Below are 18,024 nucleotides of genomic sequence, written 5' to 3'. Positions count from 1 at the left end.
CTGCGCTGCTTCTCTCAGAGGTGCCTCGTGCTGGACCTCTGCCCCTGCGCTACTTCCCTGTCCTCGGCGTGGGAGAGGGTCGGGATCCTGTGAATCCCGGGCTCCAACCTATGATGCCAGGAGCTACCTGCCTGGATCATCTGTAGGTTTGTGGGCGAGAGGAAAAGAATAAGAAAGGCAGTGTTGAGTAGAGGTCAAGAACAGTTCTGGCTCTGAATACAACCCCGCCACTTCCTATTCAACTCTGGGCGGGTTAGTTAAGGTCCTTAAAGGCTCAGTTGTGAATAGGATTCTAGTCTCTCGCGTTAAGTGGTCGTTTTGAGGATTAAAAGACCTAACACACGGTAAGCAATCAAATATGCTGTTCATTCGCTGGCCTTCCTGACGTTACTTGGAAGAACTAAAACCGGTCTTATATCAATCAGTTCCTGGCACACGCATGCTGCATAGAGTTGCCCCTGTGAGAAGCAGCTCAGTTAGTTGCTAATTAAACCCTGCAGAATTCAGCGTCCTGTGATTTGGAGTTTGGAGACCACATTCGCCACTACTGTTTTTCTCCGCTCTCTGTAGAGGGAATGGTTTATGCGAAGGTTTCAAAGCTGGAAAGGTCTTGGCTGTTTCGGGAACTAGAATGTGGGCAAGATGAGTGTGACTAGAGCTTAGCGGAACAGAGATGGTGTGGAATGACATCGGAGAGGGGCTACATCACAGCACTGTTTTTGTTTTAAATACACGTGAAATCTTATTCTAAGAGCGCTGGGAGGCTTTTAAAGGGTTTTAAAGAAGTGATTAAGTGTTGATGTCTCAGAAGTTGATTCTGGCTGCTGTGTATTAGTGGATTGGAGGGGGATTAGAGTGGGATAGGATTTGTGATTCATCGTGGGGGTTTGTAGACAGCTCTTTTGGGAACCTTTTTTTAAGGGAAGAAAGGTAAGGTTAGTGAAGGTTTTGTTTATACTTTTTATTTTTTTTTTATACTTTTTATTTTGAAATGATTATAGATCCATAGGAAGTTGCAAAAGAACAGAGAGCTCTCGTGTACCCTTCTTCACTCAATTTACCCCAGCAACACCTTACATAACTGTAATAACAGTATCAAAACCAGGAAATTGACATTAGCACAATCCAACGGCCTTATTCAGATTTTCATCAGTTTTAGAAGTTTAGCACTTGTTTGTTTTTTTTAAATTGCTTTACTACTTATAGACTTTTATTCTATATAACATTTAGTATCTTAAAGTATTATTTTGAAAATATTATTGAAATTAGGTAGATAGATTAGGGGGAGATTTACTTCTTTATAATTTTGAGTTTTCCCATCCATGAACTTGGCATATCTTTTCATTTATGCATACTCATTTGTTATTTAAAGTTTATTTATTTGTTGATTTTTTGGCTGCATTGGGTCTTCATTGCTGTGCATGGGCTTTCTCTAGTTGCGGAGAGCAGGAGCTACTCTTTGTTTCAGTGCGCGGGCTTCTCATTGCGGTGGCTTCTCTTGTTGCGGAGCACGGGCTCTAGGCACGCGGGCTTCAGAAGTTGTGGCGCACGGGCTTAGTTGCTCCGTGGCATGTGGGATCTTCCTGGACCAGGGCTGGAACCCGTGTCCCCGCATTGACAGGCGGAGTATTAACCACTGCGCCACCAGGGAAGTCCCTCATTTGTTATTTAATAGAGTTTAAAATTTTTCTCTGTGAAGTTCTTTTTTCTTAGGTTAATTCTTTGATTCCCTTATTGCTTTATCGCTATTGTAAATAGTATCTTATTTTATATTATTCTTTCAGCTGGATCTTACTGGTATAGAAGATGCTTCTGTGTACTTCTTATCCAGTTTTGGAATCTGGTTCATATGTGCTTCACAAAATGAGTTAGGGAGTTCTCAGCCTTTTAAATTTTTCTGGAATATCTTTGATGATAGAGATTATCCGTTCCTTGAAAGTTTGGTAAAATTTATGTGTGTGTGTGTTTAAGTAGAAAGCTTTTGATGACTATTTTAATATATAGTGATTGATTCAAATTTTCTGTTTCTTTATGCCTCAGTAATTTTGCCTGAAGAGTCCCCCACCCCGTTTCATCTATGTTATCAAATTTATTAGCATATAGATCTCCATGATACTCTTTGATTATGTTTAAGATCCTTGTTGTGTCTACGTATTTTTTCTTTATTATTCTGTTTTATTTATTTGTGTCATCTCACTTTTTCCCCCATTACTCTTGCCAGAGGTTTGTCTACATTATAAATCTTTTCAAATAAAAGATTTTTCTTCTTTATTATATTTTGTTATATATATGTTTGTTTTATATATTATATATACATGTTTATATATGTTTGTTTTTCTTTATTATATTTAACTTCTTGAGTTGTTAACTCATTAATTTTTGGTCTAGGAGTATTTTTAGGAGTGTCTCTTGCATGTTAAAGTTCCTGTAGCCTTGTTTACCCAAGAATATCTTTATCGAATCCTCATATTTAAATGGGATAGTTTGGGCTTCCCTGGTGGTGCAGTGGTTAAGAATCCACCTGCCAATGCAGGGGACACGGGTTTGAGCCCTGGCATGGAAGTTGTTCCACATGCCGTGGAACAACTAAGCCCGTGTGCCACAACTACTGAAGCCCACATGCCTAGAACCTGTGCTGCACAACACGAGAAGCCACGACAATGAGAAGCCTGCGCACCGCAACAAAGAGTAGCCCCCGCTCACCGCAACTAGAGAAGGCCTGTGCGTAGCAACGAAGACCTAAGACAGCCAAAAATAAAAACAGCTAAATAATAAATTAAAAAAATAAAATAAAAGAGATAGTTTAACTCTAGGTTAGAAGTCCTTTTTTTCTCCTCGAAAATAATGCTCCATTGACTTCTTTTATTTTTTTAATTTTATTTTTTAAAATAGATTTTATTTTTTGACACAGTTTTAGGTTCACAGCAAAATTAAGCAGAAGTTACAGAGATTTCCCACATACTCCCTGCCCACCGCCAACCTCCACCGTATCAACATCCCCCACCAGAGTGGTACATTTGTTACAACCGGTAAACCTGTATTGACACATCATTATTACCCAAAGTCCATAGTTCATGTTAGGGTTCACTCTTGGGGTTGTACAATCTATGTGTTTTGACAAATGTATAATGAGGCATATCCACCATTATAGTGTAATATAAAGTATTTTCACTACTGTAAAGATCCTCTATTCCCTGCAGATTCAGCGTCTCCTCCCCCTCCCCCCCAGCAACCACTGATCCTTTTACTGTCTCCATGGTTTTGCCTTTTTCAGAACGTCGTATGGTTGGAATCATACAATGTGTAGCCTTTTCAGGTTGGCTTCTTTCACTTAGTAATAAGCATTTAAGGTTCCTCCATGTCTTTTCAAGGCTTGACAGTTCATACCTTTCTAACACTGAAAAATATTCCATTGTCTTGATGTATTACAGTTTATTTACCCATTCATTACTGAAGGACATCTTAGTCGCTTCCAAGGTTTCGCAGTTAAGAGTAAAGCTGCTATAAATATCTGTATGCAGTTTGTTTCATGAACATAAATTTTCAGCTCCTTTGGGTAAATACCAAGGAGCACAATTATTGGATTGTATGATAAGAGTATGTTTAGTTTTGTAAGAAACGGCCAGACTTCTTCCAAAGTGGCTGTATCATTTTGCATGCCCACCAGAGATAAAAAGGGAGCTCTTGCTGCTTCACATCCTCCAGAGTATTTAGTGCTGTCAGTGTTCCAGATTCTGGCCATTCTAATAGGTGTGTAGTGGTATCTCATTGTTTTAATTTGCATTTTCCTAATGACAGATGATGTGGAACATCTTTTCATATGCTTATTTGCCACCTGTATATTTTCTTTGATGAGGTGTCTGTTTGGATCTTTTGCTCATTTTTTTATTTTGATTTTTTTTTAATTTTTATTATTATTTATTTATTTATTTATTTTACATCTTTATTGGAGTATAATTGCTTTACAATGGTGTGTTAGTTTCTGCTTTATAGCAAAGTGAATCAGTTATACATATACATACATCCCCACATCTCTTCCCTCTTGCATCACCCTCCCTCCCACCCTCCCTATCCCACCCCTCTAGGTGGTCACAAAGCACCGAGCTGATCTCCCTGTGCTATGCGGCTGCTTCCCACTAGCTATATATTTTACGTTTGGTAGTGTATATATGTCCATGCCACTCTCTCACTTTGTCACAGCTTACCCTTCCCCCTCCCCATATCCTCAAGTCCATTCTCTAGTAGGTCTCTGTCTTTATCCTGTCTTACACCTAGGTTCTTCATGACATATTTTTTCTTAAATTCCATATATATGTGTTAGCGTATGGTATTTGTCTTTCTCTTTCTGACTGACTTCACTCTGTATGACAGACTCTAGGTCTATCCACCTCACTATAAATAGCTCAATTTCGTTTCTTTTTATGGCTGAGTAATATTCCATTGTATATATGTGCCACATCTTCTTTATCCATTCATCCGATGATGGACACTTAGGTTGTTTCCATCTCCAGGCTACTGTAAATAGAGCTTCAATGAACAATTTGGTACATGACTCTTTTTGAATTATGGTTTTCTCAGGGTATATGCCCAGTAGTGGGATTGCTGGGTCATAGGGTAGTTCTATTTGCAGTTTTTTAAGGAACCTCCATACTGTTCTCCATAGTGGCTGTACCAATTCACATTCCCACCAGCAGTGCAAGAGTGTTCCCTTTTCTCCACACCCTCTCCAGCATTTATTGTTTGTAGATTTTTTGATGATGGCTATTCTGAGTGGTGTGAGATGATATCTCATTGTAGTTTTGACTTGCATTTCTCTAATGATTAATGATGTTGAACATTCTTTCATGCGTTTGTTGGCAATCTGTATATCTTCTTTGGAGAAATGTCTATTTAGGTCTTCTGCCCATTTTTGGATTGGGTTGTTTGTTTTTTTGTTATTGAGCTGCATGAGCTGCTTGTAAATTTTGGAGATTAATCCTTTGACAGTTGCTTCATTTGCAAATATTTTCTCCCATTCTGAGGGTTGTCTTTTGGTCTTGTTTATGGTTTCCTTTGCTGTGCAAAAGCTTTGAAGTTTCATTAGGTCCCATTTGTTTATTTTTGTTTTTATTTCCATTTCTCTAGGAGGTGGGTCAAAAAAGATCTTGCTGTGATTTATGTCATAGAGTGTTCTGCCTATGTTTTCCTCTAAGAGTTTGATAGTTTCTGGCCTTACATTTAGTTCTTTAATCCATTTTGAGCTTATTTTTGTGTATGGTGTTAAGGAGTGTCCTAATCTCATACTTTTACATATCCCTGTCCAGTTTTCCCCGCACCACTTATTGAAGAGGCTGTCCTTTCTCCACTGTACATTCCTGCCTCCTTTATCAAAGATAAGGTGACCGTATGTGTGTGGGTTTATCTCTGGGCTTTCTATCCTGTTCCATTTATCTATATTTCTGTTTTTGTGCCAATACCATACTGTCTTGATTACTGTAGCTTTGTAGTATAGTCTGAAGTCAGGGAGCCTGATACCTCCAGCTCCATTTTTCATTCTCAAGATTGCTTTGGCTATTTGGGGTCTTTTGTGTTTCCATACAAATTGTGAAATTTTTTGTTCTAGTTCTGTGAAAAATGCCAGTGGTAGTTTGATAGGGATTGCATTGAATCTGTAGATTGCTTTGGGTAGTAGAGTCATTTGCACAGTGTTGATTCTTCCAATCCAAGAACATGGTATATCTCTCCATGTATTTGTATCACCTTTAATTTCTTTCATCAGTGTCTTATAATTTTCTGCATACAGGTCTTTTGTCTCCTTAGGTAGGTTTATTCCTAGATATTTTATTCTTTTTGTTGCACTGATAAATGGGAGTGTTTTCTTGATTTCACTTTCAGATTTTTCATTATTAGTGTATAGGAATGCCAGAGATTTCTGTGCCTTAATTTTGTATCCTGCTACTTTACCAAATTCATTGATTAGCTCTAGTAGTTTTCTGGTAGCGTCTTTAGGATTCTCTATGTATAGTATCATGTCATCTGCAAACAGTGACTGCTTTACTTCTTCTTTTCCGATTTGGATTCCTTTTATTTCCTTTTCTTCTCTGATTGCTGGGGCTCCATTTACTTCTTGATTTCAGTGTCACAATTTAGAAATCTGATGTCAAGTGAATTCGTGTTTTTTTTTAATTTATAGTTTATATTGGAGCATAGTTGATTAACAATGTTGTGTTAGTTTCAGGTGTACAGCAAAGTGATTCAGTTATACATATACATGTATCTATTCTTTTTCAAATTCTTTTCCCATTTAGCTTATTACAGAATACTAAGCAATGTTCCCGGTGCTATACAGAAGGTCCTTGTTGGTTATCTGTTTTAAATGTAGCAGTGTGTACATGTCAATCCCAAACTCCCTCCCTCCCCTGCCCCTGCCCCCTGGTAACCATAAGTTTGTTCTCTAAGTCTGTGAGTCTATTTCTGTTTTGTAAATAAGTTCATTTGTATCATTTTTTTTAGATTCTGCATATAAGCAATATCCCATGATATTTATCTTTCTCTGTCTGACTTACTTCACTTAGTATGATAATCTCCAGGTCCATCCATGTTGCTGCAGATGACATTATTTCATTCTTCTTAATGGCTGAGTAGTATTTCATTTTATATATGTACCACATCTTTATCCATTCATTTGTCGATGGACATTTAGGTTGCGTCCATGTCTCGCTATTGTAAACAGCGCTGCAATGAACATTGGGGTGCATGTATTCTTTTGAACCATGTTTTTCTCTGGATACATGCCCAGTAGTGGGATTGCTGGGTCATATGGTAGTTCTATTTTAGTTTTTCAAGGAACCTCCACACTGTTCTCCATAGTGGCTGTAACAAATTATATTCCCACGAACAGTGCAAGAAGGTTCCCTTTTCTCCACACCCTCTCCAACAGTTATTGTTTGTAGATTTTTTGATGATGCCCATTCTGACTGGTGTGAGGTGATATCTCATTGAAGTTTTGATTTGCATTTCTCTAATAATTAGTGATGTTGAGCATCTTTTCTTGTGCCTGTTGGACATCTGTATGTCTCCTTTGGAGAAATGTCTATTTATCTCTTCTGCCCAATTTTTGATTGAGTTGTTTGTTTTTTTGATATTGAGTCATGTGAGCTGTTTGTAAATTTTGGAGACTAATCCCTTGTTGGTTGCATCATTTACAAATATTTTCTCCCATTCTGTGGATTGTCTTTTCATTTTGTTTATGATTTCCTTTGCTGTTACATGCACTCATTTGTGTGTGTGTTACTATGCAATTTAACCGCATGTGTTAATTTGTGTAACTGCCACCACAATTAAGAAACAGAAATGTTCCATCAATACAGAGATTGCGTTACCTACCCCTTTATATTCACATCCCATTTCTCTACCCTTTCTAACCTTTGGCAACCACAAATCTATTTTTCAGCTCTATAATTTTGTCAGTTTGAAAATGTTATATAAGTGGAATCACACAGTATGCAACCCTTTGAGACTGGCTTTTTTCATGCAGCATAATGTCCTTGCGATCCATCTAAGGTGTTGCCTGTGTTGATAGTGGGTTCCATTTAATTGTTGAGTAGCGGTCTATGATATGGATATATTGCAGTTTGTTTAACCACTCCCCAGTTGAATGGTATCTGGGCTGTTTCAGTTTTTGGCATTGTGAATAAAGCTGCTATGAACACTTACGTACAGGTTTTTGAAGGAACGTAAGTTTTCATTTCTCTGGGATAAATGCCAAAGAGTGCAGTTGCTAAGACATGTAGTAAGCACATGTTTAGTTTTTTAAGAAACTGCCATACTGTTTTTCCAGAGTGGCTGTACTATTTTACATTCCTACCAGTAACGTGTGAGTTGATCCAGTTCCTCTCATCCTCACCAGCGTTTGTTGTTATCATTTTTTTAAAAAAAAAGCCATTCTGATAGGGGTGTAGTGATGTCTCATTGTAGTTTTAGTTTGCATTTTCCTAATGACTAAAGGTATTGAACATATTTTCATGTACTTATTTGCCATCTATATATCTGTCCTCATTGATGAAATGTTTGTTCATATCTTTTGCCTATTCTCTAAATGACTTGTTTGTTTTAATAAATTTATTTATTTATTTATTTATGGCTGTGTTGGGTCTTCGTTGCTGTATGCGGGCTTTCTCTAGTTGCAGAGAGCAGGGGCTACTCTTCGTTGTGGTGCGCGGGCTTCTCATTGCTGTGGCTTCTCTTGTTGCAGAGCACGGGCTCTAGGTGTGCGGGCTTCAGTAGTTGTGGCACGCGGGCTCAGTAGTTGTGGCTCACGGGCTCTAGAGCGCAGGCTAAGTAGTTGTGGTGCACAGCTTTAGTTGCTCTGCAGCATGTGGGATCTTCCCGGACCAGGGCTTGAACCCATGTCCCCTGCATTAGCAGGTGGATTCTTAACCACTGCGCCACCAGGGAAGTCTTGACTTGTTTATTTTTAGAGTTCTTAATATATATTTGAGAAATTAGTCCTTTGTCAGATATATGGTTTGCAAGTGTTTTCTCCCAATTTGTTCATTGTCTTCTTAACAGAGTCTTTTGCAGAGCAAAAGTTTTTAATTTTGATGAAGTCCAGTTTATCATTTTTTTTCTTTTATGGGTCATGGCTTTGGTGTGAACTCTTCAAGTAGCCCTAGATACCAAAGATTTTCTCCTATGTTTTCTTCTAAACGTTTTATTGTGAATATTTGATGATATTTAAAAACTGAATTTTGTGGTTAGAATAATGACATTGTGTGTGTGTTTTTAAAGAGCCCTTTTAGAAATAACATTGAAATATTTACAGATGATGTTTAAGATTTAGATAGAAATAATATAATGCAGGAGGGAGTGAAAAAAAATAAATGGGGTGAAGAAGCAAGATAGGCCACATTTCTGTAAAACCTAGATTTGTTGACCATGAGATCAGTACTTATAGCAATCTTTTAAGCTTTTCATTTTAGATTTAGATAGACTATACATACCCTTTCTAATTTTTTAAATGATTGTGTAATCAGAGTTACGGCTAAAACTGGTTCTGAGCCCGTTTCTGGACTACTTATTTCCTTAAGTTTGATGTTCTCACTGACTGTTTCCTTCTCAGCAGAATAAAAAATTTATAAATTTTTGTACACTAGGTTTTAAAGTCTTAATGTTAACTTATCCTCAAGAATATTGCACTTGAATTTTTAAAGAATAGATGGTAGAGGAGAGAGTGTGATAGTTAACAGAGTAACCACTGATGTAGCCAGGTTGGGCAGAGTATTATAGAGACTTAGAGAAGCTTGGGCAACTAGCCACTCTGCCTGCTGGCTGTAGCTGATTATACATGCATGTGACTTTTACAGGTTTCTTCGTTAGTATAAAGCCAAATATCACAAAGCCCAATAAACATTTGATTTTAATGATTACTAATTCATACTTTGTCAGTTGATGATGAAAATGTCAAGTTTGATAAAGTCTATTGTAAACATGCATTACTTTAAAGGTGGCTTTCTCTTAAAGCTCATTTGATGTAGTCATTATTGGTGGCGGAATTGTGGGGCTTGCCTCTGCCAGAGCACTCATTCTGCGACATCCAGCTCTTTCCATTGGTGTTCTGGAAAAGGAGAAAGATTTAGGTATGTATGTTCTCATTGTTGCTTAACCTGAGCACCTGCTCATTTTGTCAGTTCTACATCTTTCATGCTGAATGTCGATGTTAGTGTCCCAGTTTGGATTCATTAGAAAGCAGAACCTAGGACTAGGATTTGGGTGTAGGTGATTTTTTTCAAGGTTATCCAAGGAGGCAGGAGTGAGGAGGTGGGGAGAGTAAACAGGGAAGGAGGAAAAACCTCGTGAGGGTGCGTTATCTAGGTTGCAGCTGTGAGCTTAATTCCACTGAGGCCTCCGAGGAGCTACCTAATGTTTCCCAGGATTGTGCTCATTTATCCATCAGCTTCTGTCCCTTTGGTTAAGGATCGTCCATAGGGTGTTGAGTCCCTCTGCCCCAAATATTAGAAAAGGCCCTGGAGCAGAAGGCAGAGAGCTGTAGTGGACCCTTGAAGTGGTTTGCTGGTGGTGAGGGGGGCGGTTTGTGCACCAAAGTTGTAGCTGAAATCAGAGATGGGCTGGAGGGATTTGACACAGACACCATGGTTGGCTGCTACGGGAGGCTAGAAGTGCTCTGACTATAAGAACAAACTCAGGCAGAATTTTAAATAGTGGTCTCTAATAGCTTCAAATGTAAGTGTATTCCCCCACTTCTTAAGTTTTGAATGAGTCATGTAGTTTCTCTTAACCTGTTTCTCTTGTTCTATAGCTATTCATCAGACTGGACATAACAGTGGTGTCATACATAGTGGAATTTATTATAAACCTGAATCTCTGAAAGCTAAGTTATGTGTACAAGGCGCAGCCCTCATCTATGAGTACTGTAACCAAAAGGGAATTTCCTACAAGCAATGTGGCAAGGTATGGCATTTTACTAGGGCCTTGACTTATTTATAAATAGCATTTACTTAGTAATCTTAAATGTTGATTTAAAAAATGCCTGGCTTTTCTTTCTCTGTATCCATGTAATTTGCAAAATCTAGATGTTTCATATAAATGGGATCATACAATATGTTGTCTTTTGTGATTGGCTTTCACTTAGCATAGTGTTTTCAAGGTTCGTTCATCTTGTGGCATGAATCAGTACTTCATTCCTCCTTATACTCCATTGTATTGGTATACCACATTTTGTTTATCCATTTATCAGTTGATGGACATTTGGGTTGTTTCCACTTTTTGGCTACTATGAATAATGCTGCTATGGACATTTATGTACAAGTTTTTGTATGGACCTATGTTTTCATTTCTGTCAGGTATATACCTGAGTGGAGTTGCTGGGTCATATGGTAACTACATGTTTAACATTTTGAGGAAGTGTGAAACTGTTTTCCAAAGTGGTGTACTATTTTACATCCCCATCAGCAGTTAACGAGGATTCCAATATCCTCACATCCTCATGAACACCTGTTATTGTCTGTTTCATTTTAGCTATCCTAGAGGATGTGAAGTGCTATATCATTGTGGTTTTTATATAATCAAACATAGTAATTAATGATGTTAAGCATCTTTTCATATACTTATTGGCCATTCATTTATCTTCTTTGGAGAAATATCTATTCAAATCTTTTGCTCATTTTAAAATTGAGTTATTTGTCTTTTTATTGTTGATTTGTGTGAGTTATTTATATATTCTGGATATATAAATATCCCTTATCAGCTATATGATATTTACTAAAATACTACTAAAATATTAAAAATATATATTTTTTAAATAAAATAATAGCAATAGTAATGATGGTATTTTAAATATTACTAAATATTTTCTCCCATTCTGTAGATTTTCTTTTTTATTTCTTGATGGTATCCTTTGAAGCACAGAAACTTTTAATTTTGATGAAGTCTAGTTTATCTTTTTTTTTCTTTTGTTGCTTATACTTCTAGTGTCATATCTAAGAAATCATTGCCTAACTTTAGATCATGAAAAATTGCTCCTACATTTTCTTCTAATGTCAAAGCCTTAGCTCTGATGTTTAGATCTGTGATAGTTTTTTTCCCCCAAATGAGTTGGTTTAATTCTGAGTATTATAGAATTGGAGCTAGAACAAGGACTGAAACACAGACTTTGGCAGGATTCTGGGCTGGGTTTACTCTGACCTCACAGCTAAGGTAGAAATGGCCGAATGAGAAGAACTAAAGAGAAGATGAACCACTGTATGATTTCATTTTTTTTAACTTTAACAAAAGTTTGTTCTTAAGTGTATAGCAGGCTTCAAGACACTACTTCATTCTAACTATAGGTGGCAACAGATGTTATGGCAGGGAATCCAGTTATTTAAACAGGAATGGAACTAAGGATCACCATTGCCTCTGGCACAAGGAACAGCTTACTTTTTGACAGATTTCTTAATTCCAACCGTTGCCAGGAGGGCCTTCCCTGCAGCCTTTGCTTTTAGCTCCTCAAGTTTCTTTTGCTTCTCTTTTTGTTTCTGCTTGAATGCCTTATCATCCTCATCCAACTTCTTGGCTTGCTTCTTGGACTGCTTCAGGTGTTTCTTACCACCTCTGCAGATGGCCTACTGCCCCTTCCCCAGACCCCACCACCAGAAGCAGAGCTTCTACCCCTACACGTATTCCTCCAGCGTAGGTTCACTTTTTTTTTTTTTTTTTTTTTGCGGTACATGGGCCTCTCACTGTTGTGGCCTCTCCTGTTGCGGAGCACAGGCTCTGGACGCGCAGGCTCATCGGCCATGGCTCACGGGCCCAGCCGCTCCGCGGCATGTGGGATCCTTCCGGACTGGGGCACGAACCCGTGTCCCCTGCATCAGCAGGCGGACTCTCAACCACTGCGCCATCAAGGAAGCCCTAGGTTCACTTTTTAATTAATTTTGGTATATGGTGTGAGGAAGAGTTCCAACTTCATTCTTTTGCATGTGGATATCCAGTTGTCTCAGCACCATTTGTTGAAAAAACTATTCTTTCTACATTGTTTTGGCACCTGTATCAAAAATCAGTTGAGCTTCCCTGGTGGCGCAGTGGTTGCGAGTCCGCCTGCCGATGCAGGGGACATGGGTTCGTGCCCCGGTCCGGGAAGATCCCACATGCCGCGGAGTGGCTGGGCCCGTGAGCCATGGCCGCTGAGCCTGTGCGTCTGGAGCCTGTGCTCCTCAACGGGAGAGGCCACAACAATGAGAGGCCACCGTACCGCAAAAAAAAAAAAAAAAAAAAAAAATCAGTTGAGCGTAAGTGTAAGAAGGTTTGTTTAGGATTCTCAATTCCATTCCATTGATGTGTGTCTATCGTTATGCCAGTACCACACTGTCTTGTTTATTGTAGCTCTTTATTTTTTGAAATCAGTAAGTGTGAGTCCTCCAACTTTGTTCTTTTTCAAGAGTGTTTTGGCTATTCTGGGTCCCTTGCATTTCCATATGAATTTTAGGGTCAGTTTGTCAGTTTCTCCAAAAAAGGCAGCTGGGATTTTTGTTAGCCATTATATTGAATCTATAGATCAGTTTGGGGAGTATTGCCATCTTAACAATATTAAATTTTGCAAACCATGTACTTGGGATATCTTCCCACTTATTTAGATCTTCTTTAATTTCTTTCAACAATTAAAAAAATTTTTCATTTTACAGGTCTTGCACTTCTTTTGTAATTTTATTCCTTGATATTTTATTCTTTCTGATGCTTTTGTGAGGGGAATTGTTTTCTTAATTTCAGTTTGGTTTATTCATTGCTAATGTATAGAATATGATTGATTTTTGTGTATTGATTTTTATACGTCAACTTTGGTGAACTCATTTTTTAGTCTAATAGTTTTTCGTATGTGTGTGTGTGTGGATTCCTTAGGATTTTCTATGTGCAGGATCATGTCATCTGCAAATAAGATAGTTTTACTTTTTTTCTTGCCTAATTTACCTGGGTAGAATTTCTAATACAATGTTGAATAAAAGTAGTGAAAGTGGATATCTTTGTGTTGTTCTTGATTTTAGGGAGAAAGCATTCAGTCCTTCACTATTAAGTATAATGATAGCTGTGGGTTTTTTGTAGATGCCCTTTATCAGACTGAGGAAGTTCCTTTTTACCTGCAGTTTGTTGATATTAATCATGAAAAGGTGTTGGATTTTCTCAAATGCCTTTTCTATGTCTCTTGAGGCAGTCATGTGGTTTTGTCCTTTATTCTATTAATATGAACTTATTACATTAATTGACTTTTGGATGTTAAATAGATCTTGCATTCATGCAATAAATCCCACTTGGTCATGGTATATAATCCTTTTTATATGTCGCTGCATTCAGTATACTAGTATTTTGTTCAGAATTTTTATATCAGTAGTCATAACGGATATTGATATGCAGTTTTGTTTTCTTTTGATATCTGTGTCTCGTTTGAGTGTTAACTGGCCTTATAGAATTAGGAAGTGTTCCCTTCTCTTCTGTTTTTTGGAAGAGTTTGTGAAGAATTGGTATTAATTCTTCTTTAAACATTTGGTAGCATTCATGAGGCCTGAGCCTTTACAGTTACTAATTCCATTTCTTGTTATGGGTCTATTCAGATACTCTTTTTCTTCTTGAGTCAGTTTCAGAAGTTTGTGTCTTTCTAAGAATTTTCCCATTTCGTGTAGATTATCTAATTTGTTGCATACAGCTGTTCATAATATTTCCCTATAATTCTTCTTCATGTAATTTTTAAGAATAAAAGTTCATTGTCGCCATTAAAGATGCTATGAAGATTTTTTTTAATGATGTGGGAAAATGGTCCTGATATAGTGTTAAGTAAAAAAAGCAAGATATAAAACTGTATTTACAGTTTTTATGGTTGAGTTATGAGTTTTTTGTTTTTGTTTTTTTTTTAATCCTTTAAGCCAAAGGAACCAGACAACATCCATAACATCCACCTTTGAGAAACATACCATGCCCCATGCCTACCCATAGGATGATTTTGAGCTCTGTAACTCCTACTTCTTTCTGGAGCCTTGAACACTACTTCATATTCCCTCTTCACATCAAATCACATCATTGCTTCTAATCCATCTCAGCTCAGCTCCAGGTATTAATTTACAGATTGCTGCTTCCAGGCCACAACGGTGTCAATGTGACTTAATGACCTGATTTCAGAGTTTTCCTGGTTTAGTCACTGATTTGAGCCTCTGAGTGTCTGCCCCTCCCCAACTTTTTTTTTTTTCTCAAGTTTGTAGTCCCTTTATTTCTTTAAATTGAGGTATAATTAACATATAATATTCTATTAGTTTCAGGTGTACAGCACAATGATTTGATATTTGTATGTATTGTGAAATGATCACCACAATAAGTCTAGTTAACATCTGTCACCATTCACAGTAAGAAAAAGTATTTTTTTTCTTGTGATGAGTACTTTTAAGATCTACTTTCTTAGCAACTTTCAAATATGCAATACACAATTATTAAGTATAGTCACCATGCTGTACATTACATCCCTGTGACTTGTTTATTTTATATTTGGAAGTTTGTACAGAGTTTCTAAAGAGTTCTTTATATATTCTGCATATTAGAGCCTTATCAGCGATAATGATTTGCAAGTATTTTCTCCCATTCATTGGGTTATCTTTTCACTTTCTTGATAGTGCCCTATGATTCCACATGTATTTTTAAGGTTAATTATTTGTTGATTTAAATAACTTTTACACCTTGATTAAAAGTATTACTTTATGGAGTTCGGTTGACTCCTGGCTATGAAATAGTGATTTTTGAATTCTGATGTACTTTTGAATATCATCTGTGCTTTCCTTTGCTGGTAGCTGTTAAGTAAGAAACCACCTCAGATACCTTGCCCAGAAATAAATAGAAAAAGAGTCTTGACGAATTTTCTGTTTTTCTCCTCTGCAACAGAATGCATTAGTAAATACTTTGAAATGTAGTTTATTCCAAAAAATAAAATAGTTTTCTGTTAGTGATATTCCATTATACTGAATATTGCCTGTCTTTCTGATGTACTGGTTTTTGTTTAGTTTTGTTTCACTTTTGTTGTTTGTTTGGTTTTTAATGTAAAAACTAAGCAACCTGTGCTTCTTTCCCCTCTGGGATTGAGGGAGTGATGGTGATACTTCTGGCCAAGGTGCATATAGCAACTGTGATAGCAGAAGTGACAATTGAGGCTACATCTCACCTTTGTTTTAATGCAGTCTTAAGACAAATTTTTTTGGTGGAGGAAGAAAGTGAAGTCATGAAGAAAGTGAGAAGTAGATACATGAAGCAAAAACAGTTTTAAAAAATCAACCCAATTTGAATCATACACTAATTTGTGATTTTCTATTAATTTTATCTATCATAGCTGATGATATATTTAACTCTATTCATGTTCTTTATCTTTTTTCTTTTTAAGCTTATAGTAGCTGTTGAACAAGAAGAAATTCCCAGACTTAAGGCCCTGTATGAGAGAGGCCTGCAGAATGGTGTCCAGGACCTGAGGCTGATCCAGCAAGAGGACATAAAAAAGAAGGAGCCATATTGTAGGGTAAGTGATTCACTAACCCCACACACAGGCTCACAGGGATAGGGCTCAGTCCTGTGACATGGAGGCTAAGGGTGAGTTTATAAGAAGCAGGAATCATAGAGACAGTTAAATAATCCTGTTACAGAAGCATTAAGGTGCCAGACACAAGAGGGCATTGCCACAAACTCTGGACACCTGATTTCTTCTTTTCCTACAAGAAACTACCAGGTCCTGAAGAACATAGGCAAAAGCAAGAGGAGGTCTGAGACTCTATGGCATGTTTGGAAACCACTGAGTGGTGAGATGTGGTTGGACCATAGGGTGTGTAGCAAGAGATAATAGATGAGACTGGGAAGGCAGAATTAGCCCACATAAAGGGCTTAATATCCATGCTGATAACTTTGAAGTTTATCCAGTAGGCATAGGTAGCCACTAAAAATTTTTGAGGAGAGTGGCTACAGTATTGGATCTGTTTCAGGAGGGTGGGTTATAGAGTTTCTGGCTTAAAACATGCTGTGGGGAAAACCAGATCTTCTTTCTTGTATTTGTGGTAGAAACACGAATAATAATATAATAGTTACTCTGCATATCAACTTCCCTTGATAGCCTTTTAGAGGCTATCCGTCCAACTCTCATTCCACTGACTGTTCCAATGAATCACTGTATCTCCTGTTCCCCATTCCCCAGTGTTTTAATGACATATTCCAATAGCTGGACTGTGGGTACCTGTCTTAGCAAGTGTGACCTTGAACTCACTGTCAGGTAGTGCTTATCAAAAGCTTGCTTTAGAGAAACATTATTTAAGGGATAGAGCCTGGATGATATGTAGACCATTCATTCTTATACATCTCTCCAGACCATCAGATTGTAGTACACCTACACTGTAGTGTTTTTCTCTCCCCATCCTACTTCTTGACCCCAGATTACTCTCCTTGAGTTGTGTTTTGGTTTTATGGCATCAGCCTATGGAGAAACTCATTGTGTCACTCACTGAGGCCTCTACTCTAAGGAGGTGGTTGAGGACATAGGTCCACTGTCAAACAACATCTCTCTGAGAACACTCAGGAGAAATTTCAGACTCCAGTTCTAAGAATAATTTTGTTTTTCCTGAGCACGATTGGCTTGTTTTTATCTATGGACACTGAATTCTTTAACTGATTGTATTGTCCTGTTTGCCTTGGCTCTAAGCAGAAACACATTTGTGCCCTACTCTTGCCAAATATCTAGAGCATTAAGCATACATTTTTATTTTCATATACTAACTTTGCTCTTTGTTTCATCTTATCTTTCCACCTTTGTTTTCTATATGCTCTGATTTTTTGGAACTTTTTATTGAATCACAGCATACATCCAAAATCATAAATGTATACAGCTGGATGAATTTTCGTTAAGTGTGATCAGCATCCAGATCAACAAACAGAACATTACCAGCTTCTCAGTATTCCCCTCATGCCCCCTTCTAGACACTACCTTTCCCTTAAGGATGACCACTGTTCTTTTACATCATAGATTTTTGAATTTTATGTAAGTAGAATCATATAGTATGTACTCGTTTGTGTCTGGACTTCTTTTATTCAGTATTGTTTATAAAATTCATCCATATTATTGCATGTAGTTATAATTTGTTGTCATTGCTGTATAATAATCCTTTGTATGAATATAGCATGGTTCTTTATACTGTTGTTGGGCGTTTTGGGTAGTTTCCAATTTGGAGCTCTTGCAAATAGTGGTACTAAGAACATTCTAGCACATCTATTTTGGTGAACACATGTACACACTTTCGTTGGGGATATACCTCGGAGGGAAACTATGGTCATAATTTATATATATGTTTAGCTGTGGCAGGTACTGCCAAAGAGTTTTCCATAGCATTTGTCCCAAATAATACTCTTATCAGCAGTGTATGAGAGTTACAGTTGCTCCTTATTTTCACCAACACTTGATATTGTTTGTTGTTTTCATTTTAGCCATTCTGATGACTATGTAGTAGTATAATATTATAGTTCCCTGTTGACTCATAAAATTGT

General features: G+C 37.4%; 1 protein-coding gene across 3 annotated transcripts in view; it reads left to right on the top strand.

The window, feature by feature from the left end:
* Positions 1-18,024, top strand: part of L2HGDH (L-2-hydroxyglutarate dehydrogenase) — a 61,416-nt gene that overhangs the window by 262 nt on the left and 43,130 nt on the right. The window contains exons 2-4 of one of the 3 annotated variants that reach the window (XM_082619675.1): positions 9,502-9,617; positions 10,298-10,449; positions 15,887-16,018. In XM_082619675.1, coding sequence (XP_082475801.1) covers positions 9,502-9,617; positions 10,298-10,449; positions 15,887-16,018 — 400 coding nt within the window. Of the gene's footprint in view, positions 1-9,501; positions 9,618-10,297; positions 10,450-14,424; positions 14,576-15,886; positions 16,019-18,024 lie in introns of those variants that run through there. The other 2 variants (XM_082619676.1, XM_082619677.1) reach the window with 2 other exon arrangements.

Source organism: Mesoplodon mirus (assembly GCF_964341445.2).
Source record: "Mesoplodon mirus genome assembly, chromosome: 4".
NCBI lineage: Eukaryota > Metazoa > Chordata > Mammalia > Artiodactyla > Ziphiidae > Mesoplodon > Mesoplodon mirus.
The sequence above is the reverse complement of the archived record's forward strand: the minus strand, read 5'-3'. Positions and strand labels throughout refer to the sequence as shown.